The sequence below is a fragment of the Lonchura striata genome, chromosome 1 (assembly GCF_046129695.1).
Source record: "Lonchura striata isolate bLonStr1 chromosome 1, bLonStr1.mat, whole genome shotgun sequence".
NCBI lineage: Eukaryota > Metazoa > Chordata > Aves > Passeriformes > Estrildidae > Lonchura > Lonchura striata.
Window position 1 is genome coordinate 49,520,546 of NC_134603.1, and position 13,717 is coordinate 49,534,262.

Sequence of the window (13,717 nt, forward strand, 5' to 3'; positions counted from 1 at the left end):
TTTTGTAATAGGTTACAAAAACTCCCTCCAAACAAACAAATAAACAAAACCCTCAAAGAAAAGATTCAAATGGATGAAGTCCCCACAATAGCAGCAATAATGAGTTAAGCATAATTTGAAATCTGTGTTTTAAGCAGTGAGTATAGCTTCAGTGGAGAAGAGGAAAGGGGGAAAATTAAGTAGAAAACCTGTGGTGACAGGATCCATTTCTCAGCCCTCTTGTCCTTAACAGAGTGTTCCAGTCCCTTCCATATTCCTTATCTTTTTAGTTTGGGAAATGCTGCCATGTTATTCCTTGTGCTGACCCACCAGCTACTTTGCCCATAGTCCTTCAGAAGAACAAAAGGGATGGCTGCAGATCCTTCTTTGCCTTATCCAGCTACAGATCTGGATAAAGCTTTCTGGAACTTCATATCTTTCAGATTTCAGTCTCTCTAGCAAACTTGGTTATATTTGGCCATTGATTTAAGAGTTACTCGCAGCTGGAGGTGACAGGTTGGCATGTGGACAGCAATGTAATTGCATACTTTTTATCTCAGTAAAAACCATGCAAAACATAATCAAGGTAGATATAAATAGTGAGGGATTATATCCTGAATCGAGTTCAGCTGTAACAGAATTGTCAGTTATCTGCTACTTGCACCTTCTTTGGAAGTTTGCTAACCAGTCCATTTTCAATCTGCCTACAAGTGAAAGATAAACTTTTGCCACTTATTAGGAATGGCAAGAAAATGCCACTTTTTTTTCCAGCTGAATCGGTTCATCTAGACTGTGAAAGCTTAAACACCAAGATCATACTGCCAGCAAAGACAGAGAAAAAAAACCCTGCTTATTTCCTGATAGGATAATGAGAATGCAGCAGCGGAGGTGTGTATTTCAAAATCACAGCAAGCTGTGCTTTATCCAGAATGGTACCACACCATTTGACACATGTGCTGTAACCACATGGAAACCATGGCAATGGAGGAAAATAGTAGGAGGGAGATTGTACAGTATGGCAGGGAAAAATCCTCAGCAAAGCCAGGAAAATAAATTTGTATTATGTAAAGGAGATATGACACAGTTGTGCTGTTCAAAGGTTATTCCTTATATAAAAAGAAACACTGGTAATAATGAAAATACTTTCTTAGAAGAGTAGGTGCATGAGCAATGGTAGGTAGGTAGGTGGGAGGAACAGTGTGGGTTGTGAGACCAATATTAGACTTAAAGGAGTCAGAGAGGAAAAGTCCCAAAAGATGAAAATATCACTTCAAAAACAACAGTGAAAGCAAAAGGGAACATGTTTTTAAGTTGTTTGCTCTGCCAGAGATGAAAGTGCAGCCAACTAGAGACTGTATACAGCAAATTGAGAAAGGGAGTAGCAGAAAGAAATGCATCAGGAAGATCCCTGACAATTACTGCTGTAGAAATACTGATTTCACAGCAGGCTTTGTTCTTCATGGACAGAAAAAAACCCATAATTAAAGGAGTGAAATACCACTCAGCTTTAGGGTGTTAATAATACCCTTCGAGGTCAGCTAGAAGGTCCACTAGTGACAGTAAAAGGCTGCCTGTTGCCTAGAGCAGGCTTTGGTTCATTTCCACAAAGCTCTTATTCAGGTGCAAATTGAACCCAAGTCAACAGCAAGCCAAGGAAATAACTTGTTATCAGACATCACACATTTGCTTGATGACCTATAGTCAGTGAGTTAGGGGCTCCAGTTTAGTCTCTGTATAACACACCTGCAAAACTCTGACAGAACTCTTGGAGTAATCAGGGTAGCCATGGGATGAAAAATGAATGTCATTATGAAGGTCAAGTCACATTATTAAGAAAGTATGAAGAAGTCTGCAAACAAAGACCTAGCTTAATAGAAGACTTCAATTCCCAGAACAAGCACTCAGCTGTTTCTCTTAAAACCCCCAGAAATTACCATGTTCAGCAGAAAGTAATGAAAGCACTGCATAATTATGCATTATACAAATTGTCTCTGAAAGTGAAAGGTTTCTTAGGAAGATATATTCCTTTAAACTATCAGCATAGATTAACAGAAATAATTCTCTTTCATCCCAGTTTATGCTGAAAAGCCATTGAAAAAGAAAAATTATTTCATGCTTTCTCCTCTTTTTCATTTTGCTACCATTTACCATCTTCCCTCTTCTACCCTATGATTTACATTCTACTTCTGCACACCTCCTAAACTTACTTGAATTTTACAGACTGCAGCTTAAAATTCGGCACATTCCTAAAAGCTTTCCCAAATAGGAAGGGATTAAAAAACATGGGAAATTAAGTATTTATACAAGAACTTTGCTGAATTAAAATTACTTGAAAGCTAAAAGCTTCTGCTGCCTGGTGTGACATCCTCCATGGGTGAACAGTGGCATGCAGGACTTTTGATTTTTCATAAATATATATTTTTCTGCAAATCTTGTCTCTATGGAGAACAGAAATGACCAAGAGCAAATACACTCATTGTGATTCATTGTGCTTCACATAAACTATGGAACTCTGGAAAGCATGCTTCTGAAAACTCAGAAAGAATAAGCTCTGTGCCTGAAAGCGTGTCCATGCATGAAGCATGGCTGGATGGAGTTTGTGGTGGTAAATAACACTCATGTTCACCTTGCAGAGGTTGCAATAACTGATTTCAGAGGAGGAGTTTTGGCTCAGGAAAGGATGTGTAAAGTATTCTGGATGATGAAAGGAATCACTGGATCCCTTGAGCAAAAAAGCCAGCTAGATTATGAAAATCCCTGCAGAAAATGAGATTGCTTTCTCCTTTGGTCACTAATAGAAAGACAGAGAAGAAGCAATCCCAGGCTTCCCTTGAGACAAATTCAGGCAGGCTGCTACAGGGAGCTGCAGTAAGCTTGCTTTTTTCTGCTGGCCTATTCATCACTCATGTCAAGAGCATGACATTCTTAACAAGGATCAAACAGTTTTCTCTAAAATCTGTTTCTCAGATAAGGTCTTTGGAAAAAATGGGGTAGTGGAGGACAAGGAAGGAGAAGAAATTAATCAGGGAAATGCAGAAGGAGTCTTTTGTCACTGATCATGGATACTAGAAGAGATAGAGATCCTTTCTATTTTTTCCTCCCATTTTAAAGCTACAGCCTTAGGCAAGTTATACTAAAATTGGGTTATTTTTAGCCCAGTGAACTATGATTCATTATTATAGCTAAGAATTTTAAAAAAGACAGAAACAACTGTTGATTTTAAATCCACACTATTTTCTTTTATGGATATAATTTATTTTCTTGCTTTAAGGGACCTTTCAATTTTAGAATCAATTAAAATAATATGTTAATACAAAATTGTCCATTTGTGCTTTTTTTCCTGACAATTTGGGTGGCTTTTTTAAAAGGCCCAAATAAAGGAAAAACAAATAGTGGCATTTAAAAAACCACAAACTCATGATTCCTTTTGGCTAAAGCTTTTATAAACAATTGAAAAAAATCCAATTTTGGTTCTCCACAAATTACAGTACAATTCTGAGTGGAAAATCTGTGTTTGTCTACTTTCAGATGGCCTTTCTTATTTTTAATTGAATGTTAGGTTCTCTCCTGGAGTTGCAAAGACTATCTTAGGGCGAATTTCAAATGTTGAGTTTATATAAATATACATTTACACAAAGCTTTTGCAGACCAAAGCTGAATTTTAGCAAAGTATTCAAAGAGCACACCTACTGTGCATACCTGGATGCTCACTTAACACTAACAGGTTAAAATATTTTGCAAATTCATAGTGCAGGTTCCTTTTCAGAATAACATTGAAATACACTCCCAGATTTACTCTTGTTAAGAAAAAAAGCCATGCAAAAATAAGCATGATGAGACACACTTGTTCAAATAAGTACCTGAACTGGTAGCTAGAAGTAAGAGAATAAACAAACATAGAAAACATAGAAAATGTAAAGAGAAGAAGCAAACATAGAAAATGTATGTCTTTATGGAGAGCTGTAGGTGACACAGCAGAACCTGGACTTACTTGAGGGTGGTGAGCTCAGTAAGGGATGGCTGGGTGGCCTTGAGATAACTCTCTCTTCGTGCAGCAACCTTTGGAGATGGCTTTGGACTTGTGTCTGAGTCTCCGCTGTCATCGTCCCCCATGGCTTTGATGTAACTGCCACTGCGCATCCGGCGGCAGGGAATCTCGTCATCTTTTCCTCGCGGAGTGTAGCCAGTCCAGTCATCTTGAGGAACCTGAAGTGATGAACACAATTCTTTTGTTAGCACACTCCTCCCTGAAGTAATTGGTAAGCCACAACAGAGCCATAACAAAAACTCTGCTGGCCAAAGGCCTTTTCTTAATCCCATTTGACCATGGGTTGCTGTTGCAATGGATGCCCACTTCTCACCCAGCATAGACACAAGCACCTCTGGAGTTCTTTGCTATTTTCCATACCTTATCTGGGAAGCTTCTAGCAAACATGCTGACATAGAAGGCTTGGTTAGGCTTAATACCAGACTGGAAAAATCTTGGGTGTTTTCAGCAATTTTCGTCCAAAACCTTTATAAACCAGATCAGAGTATTTTCTGTTCAGCTTAACATATTGAACACCTTTGGCGAGGCACAAAGCTGAAATACAAATCCCTATATGACAATCTTTTCTGACAGAGTGTACACAGGAATACTCATCAGGATAATTTTGGCCCAAGATGCATTTCAAATTAGTGGAGCTATGCACTAATTATCACAAAAGTAGGTTTTCAAGTGTGAAATTTTACTATGATTGCTTCTATAGCTTAATTGGTGCAACTGCACACTCGTAGTTTGCAGTGAGCTTCCTGTTGAATTCTGTTAGTCTGAGTGTCTGAGTCCTACGGCCCTTTATTCCCTTATTTTTCTTCTTAATGATGTGCATTATTTCTCTTGATCTGAAGTCAGTGCTGTCCTTTCTTTGTATTGGAAATCTGGAGCAGTGGGAATGTGCGTTCATGAGATTTTGAGACATAACAAAGGACAGTCCAAGAGCAGAGTGCTCTTGCCCAGCCATTGTTTCCCTTCCTCTACTCCTGGAGCTTCTGACCACATGGACCAGCATCCTTCTCTTTCCTGTAACTGCAGCAACAACATGCAGTCTTTGAAGCTATTTTGCAGAAACATCATTTTTATCTAAAGGTGAGTCTGCAAAAGGGCTTTTTAGTTGAATAAATATTGTGTTAGACTTACAATAAGTTTTGAATTTTTAGTTTGCTACTTCTCTGATTCTTCTCAGTGAACCAGCTGTATAAAACAGCCAGAGCTATAATGCTTAGAAAACCTTACAAGGCACATTAAATAAGGAGGCATGAATCTAGGTTACTAAATTCGTCTTGCATCTTACAAATACTCTCACCTACCAGAATAATCTTTTCTATGAGAAGTTTGTTTTTCATCAACATTTACCTTCACCTGAGGATCTTGTGAATCCCATTGCAGGTTTCAGCTAGAGCTTATACATGCCAGTTTGTTTAGACAACCAAAATTAAAACACAGGAATGCTTGCTAATGGCTTAGCTGTTGATTCCCACTACAAACATAAGTCAGTTCAGAAGCTGTAAGGCCTTTCAAATGTTACTGTTAATGCAAATAAATTTTTATAGCCTTTTTATGGACTGCTATCAATTTATAATGCTATAAACTGCAACCCTAAATCCACTGTGCTATACAAAGGAATAAAGATCTTTAATGGTCCTAAGCCCACACAGGCTTATTACTAGTTAGAATTAATTAATTATATTATTTTATTAATTAAACTATTCACAGCCTATGTCTTTGCTTTGTTTCCTGATGATTTCAAAACCCAAGACCCTTGCCAACCTTCTTCCTCTATTGATTTTTCTTTTCCTGCTTCTGACATAATGATTTATGATTTAGGGCCTTCCTTAAGCTGCCAGGCTCAAATAGTCCTTCTTTCCTCTGGTGTTCTGCTCTCCCCATTCTCCCTTGGTCAAATCCAGCCTCAAAGCTCACTTGGATCTTCAGTATTTTCCTCAAAGGACTGAAGATTTAATCCTGGAGATCTACTCTAGATTGTGCCATTACCAATATTTTTTTCTTAAGACCCAGTCTTCCTTCTCAGGACTTAGTCATTCTCAAATGCTCCATCTTTTATTTAACTAATTCTTTCCTTGTGCCTTTTAAAAGTAAATTTCCATGTTGTCTTTAAACATCCTTCAGTTAATGGCTCTACAATTCTTCCATCAGCATGCAAAGTTTGTTGTTGTGAGTTTGGGATTTTTTTGCTCTCTGTGTGTGGTTTTTTGTTTTGTTTATTTTGAAATTTATTTTTCTGGGCTACAACAATCTAAGTTCCTTTAGGCAGGAATATAATTCTAAGTCCAGTTTTCTTATTGAATGATGACATGCAGAATCATGCATCTATAGGATATTACTGAATAAATGCTCATAACAACACTTGAAATATTCTTCTAGGAAAGGGTAAAGCTTCAACTAAGACTAAGAGTACCAAGTACTAATGGAATCTACTGGAAGAACAGGACTGAATTAACATCTCTAATATTTTCCCATGTTAAAAAAAAAAAAAAAAAAAAAAGGAAGAAGAAACAATATTTCCATTTTGTGGCTTCTAAGTTTATGCCTAGACACCACATCTGGTGATGATCCTTTCAAAATGAAGGTAACACTCAGTAGCAGTTTTGATTTTTGCTAGTACAGAATATTTACATTCTTCCCTTAGCCACTTATGACAGACAGAATATAACATGTTTTTCAGGTTTTACTCTTGCATTAGTTCAAGGCCTAGAACATCATCAAATAGTGAGCCTACAATCTATATTCATGCCACCTCTCCCAAACATTTTGGAACCTACAGCTTCTGCTTATCGGTGTAAAACCCTGACTTTTCAAATCACTCATACAAAAAAGAATTTAAGACAGGTTTACTAAAATCAAGCTCAGCTGATATTTTGATGCCATGCCCAGACTTCAGTCAGCAGTTTAAAACCTGTAATGGTGTATTTCCAATCAGCTTTTAGGCAGCTACCAGATATCAAAATCAGAGTATGTAGAGAATCTGTGAAGTCTCAGAGGATATGCACTTTGATCTGTTTAATATTTTATTAATTATGCTTTAATTGAAGATCTTTGCTTTTTCTTATTAAGATAAATCTGTGAATTATTCTTTAATGCACTAAATAAACTATGTTAGTATATTGTTAATGTTGGTGTCTTTAATGGAGAAAAAGTCAGAGGAGATAAAGTTACAAGGTTCATACAGCACCCATAATTCAGGCAAGCTGAACACTTGTAGTTATATTAAATTACAGGATACACTGTTAAATTTAATACCACAGTTTATAGGTGCAATACAAGTGAAGAGATATAGTTACTGTGGAAACCCTTACTTTGGAGTTACTGAGTTCTGTTATCAATAACACCACATATAAGTACAAGACCTTTTATCCCAAAGCTTCTCAAAATTATTTAGATGAAATAAGCCAGGTATTGAATGGTGGTTGCAATGGATTTACCCCAAAAATTTCTATTTACACATGCAAAAACTGTGTACCATGATGAGGTTTGAGAGGATTACTCTTGTCTCTCAATTTATATGATGTGATTGGAAGTTCCCAGTTTGAGCTCTGAAAAACAACAGCTATGTTTTTAGTAGCTTTTCCATTTTTTGAAAACACTAGCTGCAGGGAAATAAAGCTGAGCTGTTCACACAGAGAACAGGACAAAGCAGCCTCAGTGAATGCCACAAACCCACTGGATGGTTTGGGTATTGGAAGTCACCTGCATGCACAAAACCAAAGGAAATAACACCAATTTCCATTTCCATATTATGGGTTTAAGGGTAAACCCTGTATGTGCCAAAGAGAAAAGGATGGCTGTGGTTAAAAAGTCATCCAGATTCAGAGAGCAGACTAAAATACCAATCCAGATATGCTTCTAATTTCACAGAACTCACTGAGGAATCCAGTGTTTCTACAAACTATCTTACCTGCCTAGACAAAGCTGCAATACAAGAATGTAATGGAAATTTGATTAAAAAGATATTGTATTTAAAGTTTGGCCATGTTTGGTTTTTTTTTTTTTTTTTTTTTTTGGCAGGTATTTAGGTGTGGTTTGGTTTTTTCTAAATATTGTTTTTACTCTTCTTATTGTCTGTTTTGTCTGTTTGTTTACAGAAACATTTCAGTATATAACTGATTTTGTAGATGAAAATTTGGGTCCAGCTCCCCTTTATCTTATTTTTTCTAATTTCTTATATCACATTCACAAGAGCAAGAAACCCTGATTTTGGAATTTGGTGTAGGCATCATGTAACTGACAAAGAGCATTTGCAGGGTAAAGATACATTTTCGAAGTTTTGTCTTGGCTATCAACAATTTACTTTTAATGAAAAGGTGTCTGTGTCTTACTTGAGTAGGACAAACAACCCTTAAAGCTCAGCATTTCCTTACATTTCAGGCAGATAAAATAATGTCAACATTTTAATACTGCTGCACCTATAGTCAAATACCTCAAGCAATACCTACTAAAAGCAGTGACCTGATTTTCAGAGTGCTTTTTTGGTCCCTGAGAAGTATTGGCTGTAACAGACGTGGCTGTAACAGCTCATGCAGACAGTGCAGTTCACTGTCGCAATAAAGTGTTGCATGTTATGAGAAAAAAGCAAAACATAAAGACCTCTCCAAAATGCAAACCGCAAAAATAAAATCAATCAGATTATTTCATACATTCTGTTTCTACATATATGGTACCACACATTCTGTAGTTTGATTTCTTTTGTTGGTCCAGAAAAAAATGCTGGGATAAATGTCTGCAAACTTCCAGCTCTCTTATTTTTTTTAAGTCAAGAGGTCTGCACAAATGTTCCCACAGGCTCTTACTTTATTTAAATGGCCAGTATTATGCCTTGCAAGGTCACACAAGTGCAAATGCACTGTATCTTCTGCCTTCAAGGATTAATGGGATTAAGATTGACATACTTGAGATAAAGATGTTTCATGCTTTTAAAAAAATCATATTATCCAATTACCTTGGCAATACCATTTTTCCAGTATCAGAATACCAAGAGAGAACATCACTTGCATGATTGTTTTAACTCTCATGAAAAAGGGGGATGAGCTAAATTCAGATCTAACAATGAACATTGTTTTTATTAAAATAGAAATATTATTATTCACACTATCAAAGTAATAATGATGCTGGAAACATTTCATTCTCCAAATTATCTTTAGGCTCATGTACAAATCTTTACAAGCCTAGAAATCAAGAGTGTACTTCACTTGTACAAAAGGCATAGTGAAACAGAAAAACATTACCACTTGAATAGAGAGAGAAAATATTCAGCAAAGGCCTCTGAGCCATCCAGTTTACTGAACCTTAAAACTTTGGCAAACCCCTGGCAATAAATTGCTACATGTATGAACACTAAGCCTGACAACAATTTCTTTCTTTTGATTAAATGGTTGATATAACATTCTTTTGTAAACAGAGCAGACTATAAAGATGAAATATTACTACTAACCAACATCTTACCTGGATTTAACATCATTTAGTGTATAGATTACCTGTCCCAATCTTTAACTAAATTTATGCTGTTCTGCAAGTGTTCACACTTTGTCATTAGCCAGGTTGTACTGACCTGTCACTTTATTTAATGCATTTTTTGATATAAAGGAACTGGATTTTTTAATAGATAGCCTAGGACCCCTAATAAAGAAACAAAACAAACAGGTATACTGACCCCACAGTTTTCAAACATTCACTTAATAAGCTCACATGTAGTAGCAATATATGAAATAAGCCCAGGTTGTAATGACAAGGATAAAGAAAACATTTTTTTAAAATTCAATTTCTAAACAATTAAATTAGAATATCTAATTTCCTTTATTTTAAAAATTTTTAAAAAAACTTTCCCCCCAAATAGTTATTAACTTACCTGGCTGGATGAAATAGCAAACAGACTGTCTCTATAGCAAATTAAGTTCATTATTGATCTCTAGTTTGCTTTGGTTTATTGCAGCTGAAATCATTAAAGCTTCTCCCTGTGCTTTGCCAAAGCAATGTGGATGACTATAGAAGTAAACAAAAGGACTGGAAGGAGTGGCTAACCATCACTCACAGCAGTAGACTTGTAACTTTAGCTTTCTATTAGTATGCAAATACTTAATGAAATGAAATCACACAACTGAAGAACAATGCCTAATGACTGCTCAGTGCAGATTTTTCAAACCCATACAATTTGGTCTTCTCAGCCATTATTATGCCTCTTCTGCACGCTGTAAAGGAAGTTTCAATTGCCATCTTCCACTTGCTGAGCCTATTCCCAGCAGTCATGAATATTGAATTAATCAGAACAACAAGGATGAGTAGAATTTCTTTCTATCAGTGTGCATATGTTAAGAATCATTGAAGTATGCAAAAAAAGGGAAGCCTTAGAAAGCAGAAAGAAAAATATATGTTTAATAAGCCTTAAGTGTTTTCAAAAAGGCAGTTAGGACAGTTGCCTTTATTTAGGATAAATTTAATATGCTCAGTATCTGCAGCAATGTTTACTTTAGCTTATACTATTTGAGCAATCATGTTCTATTATAAATTAATATAATTTAGCTGACTTATCTCCACATTTTTTTTAAAAGAGGGGAATTAACACCAGAACAAAGACCTGTCCAAGATAGAGCAGTACTTCCTCTACCCTGTGCCCATCTCTTGCATCAAACCTGAACAAACAGGGTGAAGAACTGAAATCTTCCTTCATGTAACAGTAGTTTGGAAAGTCTTCTAAAACCGTATGAATCCTGAGAGGGTCAGCCAGTAGACAACATTCTTCAAGCAGCACTCCAGTTTATGATGTTCATTCACCAAAAGGTGTCTTGACCATTGGCTTGTCAATCTGATTCATGTCCTATTTTATGAAGAGGAATGTGTGTCTTCTAAATGAAATTACCATGTCTTGGTTCCAGAAAAATTTTTCTCCTTCTGCTTCATGCGTAAAAGTGCAACCAACCACAAAAAGGGGCACACTGGTACAATGATTCCATCCACTGCCTTGCAAGTTTGCCCCCCATAAACATCTTCTGCAGAAAGGAAGCCAAACAGCAACTGCCACATCCATTAGCTGAGGTGAACATGACTGAAGGTCATAGAGCAGGGCTCTTGGCCAGGGCCTCAAACTAGAACTGCTTCAGTGATAATCCTGGATGATATTCTCCAGTGGTAGAGGGCAGACATTTGTTCTCATCTTTTGCAGCATCCTGGAAGCATTCAGTGCCATTGGTTATAATGACATATGGTTTCTTGCCCAGTTAAGGATGACACTAACACAAACACCAATCCTTGAAAGGACACTTTCAATGACCAGCAGTAGAGAAATGTTCTCCCATTTCTTCTTTATATCTTTTGTGGTGAGTCACTTCAACAGCTGCATACAGTGACTGGTTGGCATCCAAAGCAATACTGTTAGATGAGATGCCATTTTACCTTTCTTTCACTGCACACAGGCACAAATCTGCTATCAAGCAGACAGCAGGAAACTGGCTAGTGGGTGGAGAACATGTAGCTGAATCTGTATCCTTGGAAGAAAACAGATGTGGTGGGGAGAGCATTTTGAGAAGCAGCCCTTATGCTGTTTCTTTTGGCTGACTGTAACTCAGTAATCTCTGGTGCTTTGCTAATGTGCTCTCACAGGCAGCAGCTCTAAGTGATGCCCTTAAACTGCCATCTCCTGCTGGCTCTTGACTTCTGTCACATTTTAGTGGCCAGGGGACAGGCTTCACTGACACTTTTACAATGATTTCTTTTGGATTACAGCAATGCTATACACCTGTGAAATAAGCTTCATTTGGCTGTAAGGAAACTGTCCTGGTTTCAGAACATCATGGTGTATCTTCTCAGCAACTCCAAATGGTCATCAAATGGTCATCTGTGTCCTACAGTAGTGTCCCATAGGATATGAAATCAAGGTCATAGTCCTGACTCTCATCTGCTAGAAATTGATTTGCTATAGACCAGAAATCCTCAAAGATTTCCTAACAAACTGGTTTAGCGGGCTGGGGTTATGTCAGCAAAGCAAAATTAGACAAAAACTTATTTGTGTGAAAGACTCCTGGACACAATTCAGAGACTGTATTTGGGAGCCCTGGCCCTTCAGAACTGTCACAATGCCTTATCCAACTAAGCAACTACACATTGCTTAGTCTTTGGTGAGAGAAAGCCCAAAGAAAACAGTTCATTGAAGAGTTTCAGGGTAAGAGGATGAAAGGACAAACAATATACAAGTGACAGAATATACTAGTGACAGAAGCTCATCTGTGCAAGAACAGCACAAGAGCATTTGTAAAGCAGAACAAAACCTGTGGCCAGATAACTCAGCTCAGACCACTCTTCTGGCACTGTAGCATTTCCTCCCTCAAAACCTGTACTGTGAATTCCATTCTTGAAACAAGCACAAAACCCCAACCCAATAACTGGATGAAGGGAAATACTCCTTATTACTTTTGCACATTGCCCAGTGTTTTCTTCCCCACCTTTTTCATGTGTTTCCACAATAAAAGTTAAGGTTTCAAACTCAGATGCAGATTGAAATGATCCTCTTTGCTGGATCATTGAATATCTTGTCTTGAAGATTTTTTGTTTGAGTCTTGTTTTTTTTTTTTTTTTTTTTTAAGTGAAATTACTGAAAAGAATAAGATTGGAATATTCCAAATATTTAAGGCTACAAAAAGGAATCAATCAGATTCATGACTGAAACAAACCTCATCCATGAAGGAACTGAAATAGATACCAAATCCCAGCTGCTATGTGCAGCCATAATTTTAGTAAACATTTCTGACCTAACAGTGTATGTAATGAGTTTCACCCAAGTAGGTTGCTAAGTCCCATAAAAGGTATGCCAGTTGCCAGAATTGTGTTCATTAATGGATGCACTATTAGAAAGTAAGGATGCTAACAGAATGAACTGACAGTAATTCAAGTTAATCTGGAAAAAATAAGGTCAGTGCCAGTGTATTCAATACTTAGAAGTTACAGGATGGCAATGAAACTAAAGGACAGAAAATTATGGAACATTGGCAGATAAAGTTGCAGATGAAATTGCTGTTGAAGAGCTCTCTTTGTACTTAGGAGGCCCCCATTACTCAAGACACCAAAGGACAGCACAGCATTCAATTAAGCAAATAAGGACACACCAGTTGTTAAGATGAAATGAGTGGCAAGATTATGATCACCAACACACCTGACATTTTTTTGTTTGTTTGTTTTGTTTTTTAACTAAATTAAAGGACTGCAAAGATGAGGAAGATGAGTATATTGACTTACTCTCCAACATATTTGTCTTAGTATAGTAACCACATCTTGGGTGGCTTGCAGGTAAGCTAAATAACAAAGATACCAGTTTAATGGAATTATCTGTTAGTAATATACATTTTGTAAATAAGATTTTTTTGCCTAATCTATATTTTCCACAAATTCCCTAGCTATAAGCATTATTCATATTACCCACCTCACAATTTTAAAACCAAAATAAATTAGCTTTCTGAAAGTATTTTTTCAGTGTTAATATGCTTACATATTAGTTCATTTTAAAATTCAAGAACATTTAAGAATTTTCAAATATTTTCATGATTATTGCATTACCTGGAAGCAGACCTAGAATACATTAAAACATTTGACACTTTATTTCATATTTGTCCAAATTGTTTCACTAGTTTTACTAAGAATTGTCTCATGAGCTCATAAAAAAACCTGGAAACTTATACTTCATATACTTTGTAGTTCTGA

General features: G+C 36.7%; 1 protein-coding gene across 11 annotated transcripts in view; it reads right to left on the reverse strand.

Annotated features, from left to right (window-relative positions):
• Window positions 1-13,717, reverse strand: part of DLGAP1 (DLG associated protein 1) — a 403,998-nt gene that overhangs the window by 124,211 nt on the left and 266,070 nt on the right. For 9 of the 11 annotated variants that reach the window (XM_031504012.2, XM_021525230.3, XM_021525223.2 and 6 more), the window contains one exon: window positions 3,971-4,185. In XM_031504012.2, coding sequence (XP_031359872.1) covers window positions 3,971-4,185 — 215 coding nt within the window. Of the gene's footprint in view, window positions 1-3,970; window positions 4,186-9,878; window positions 11,328-13,717 lie in introns of those variants that run through there. The other 2 variants (XM_021525231.2, XM_077784174.1) reach the window with 1 other exon arrangement.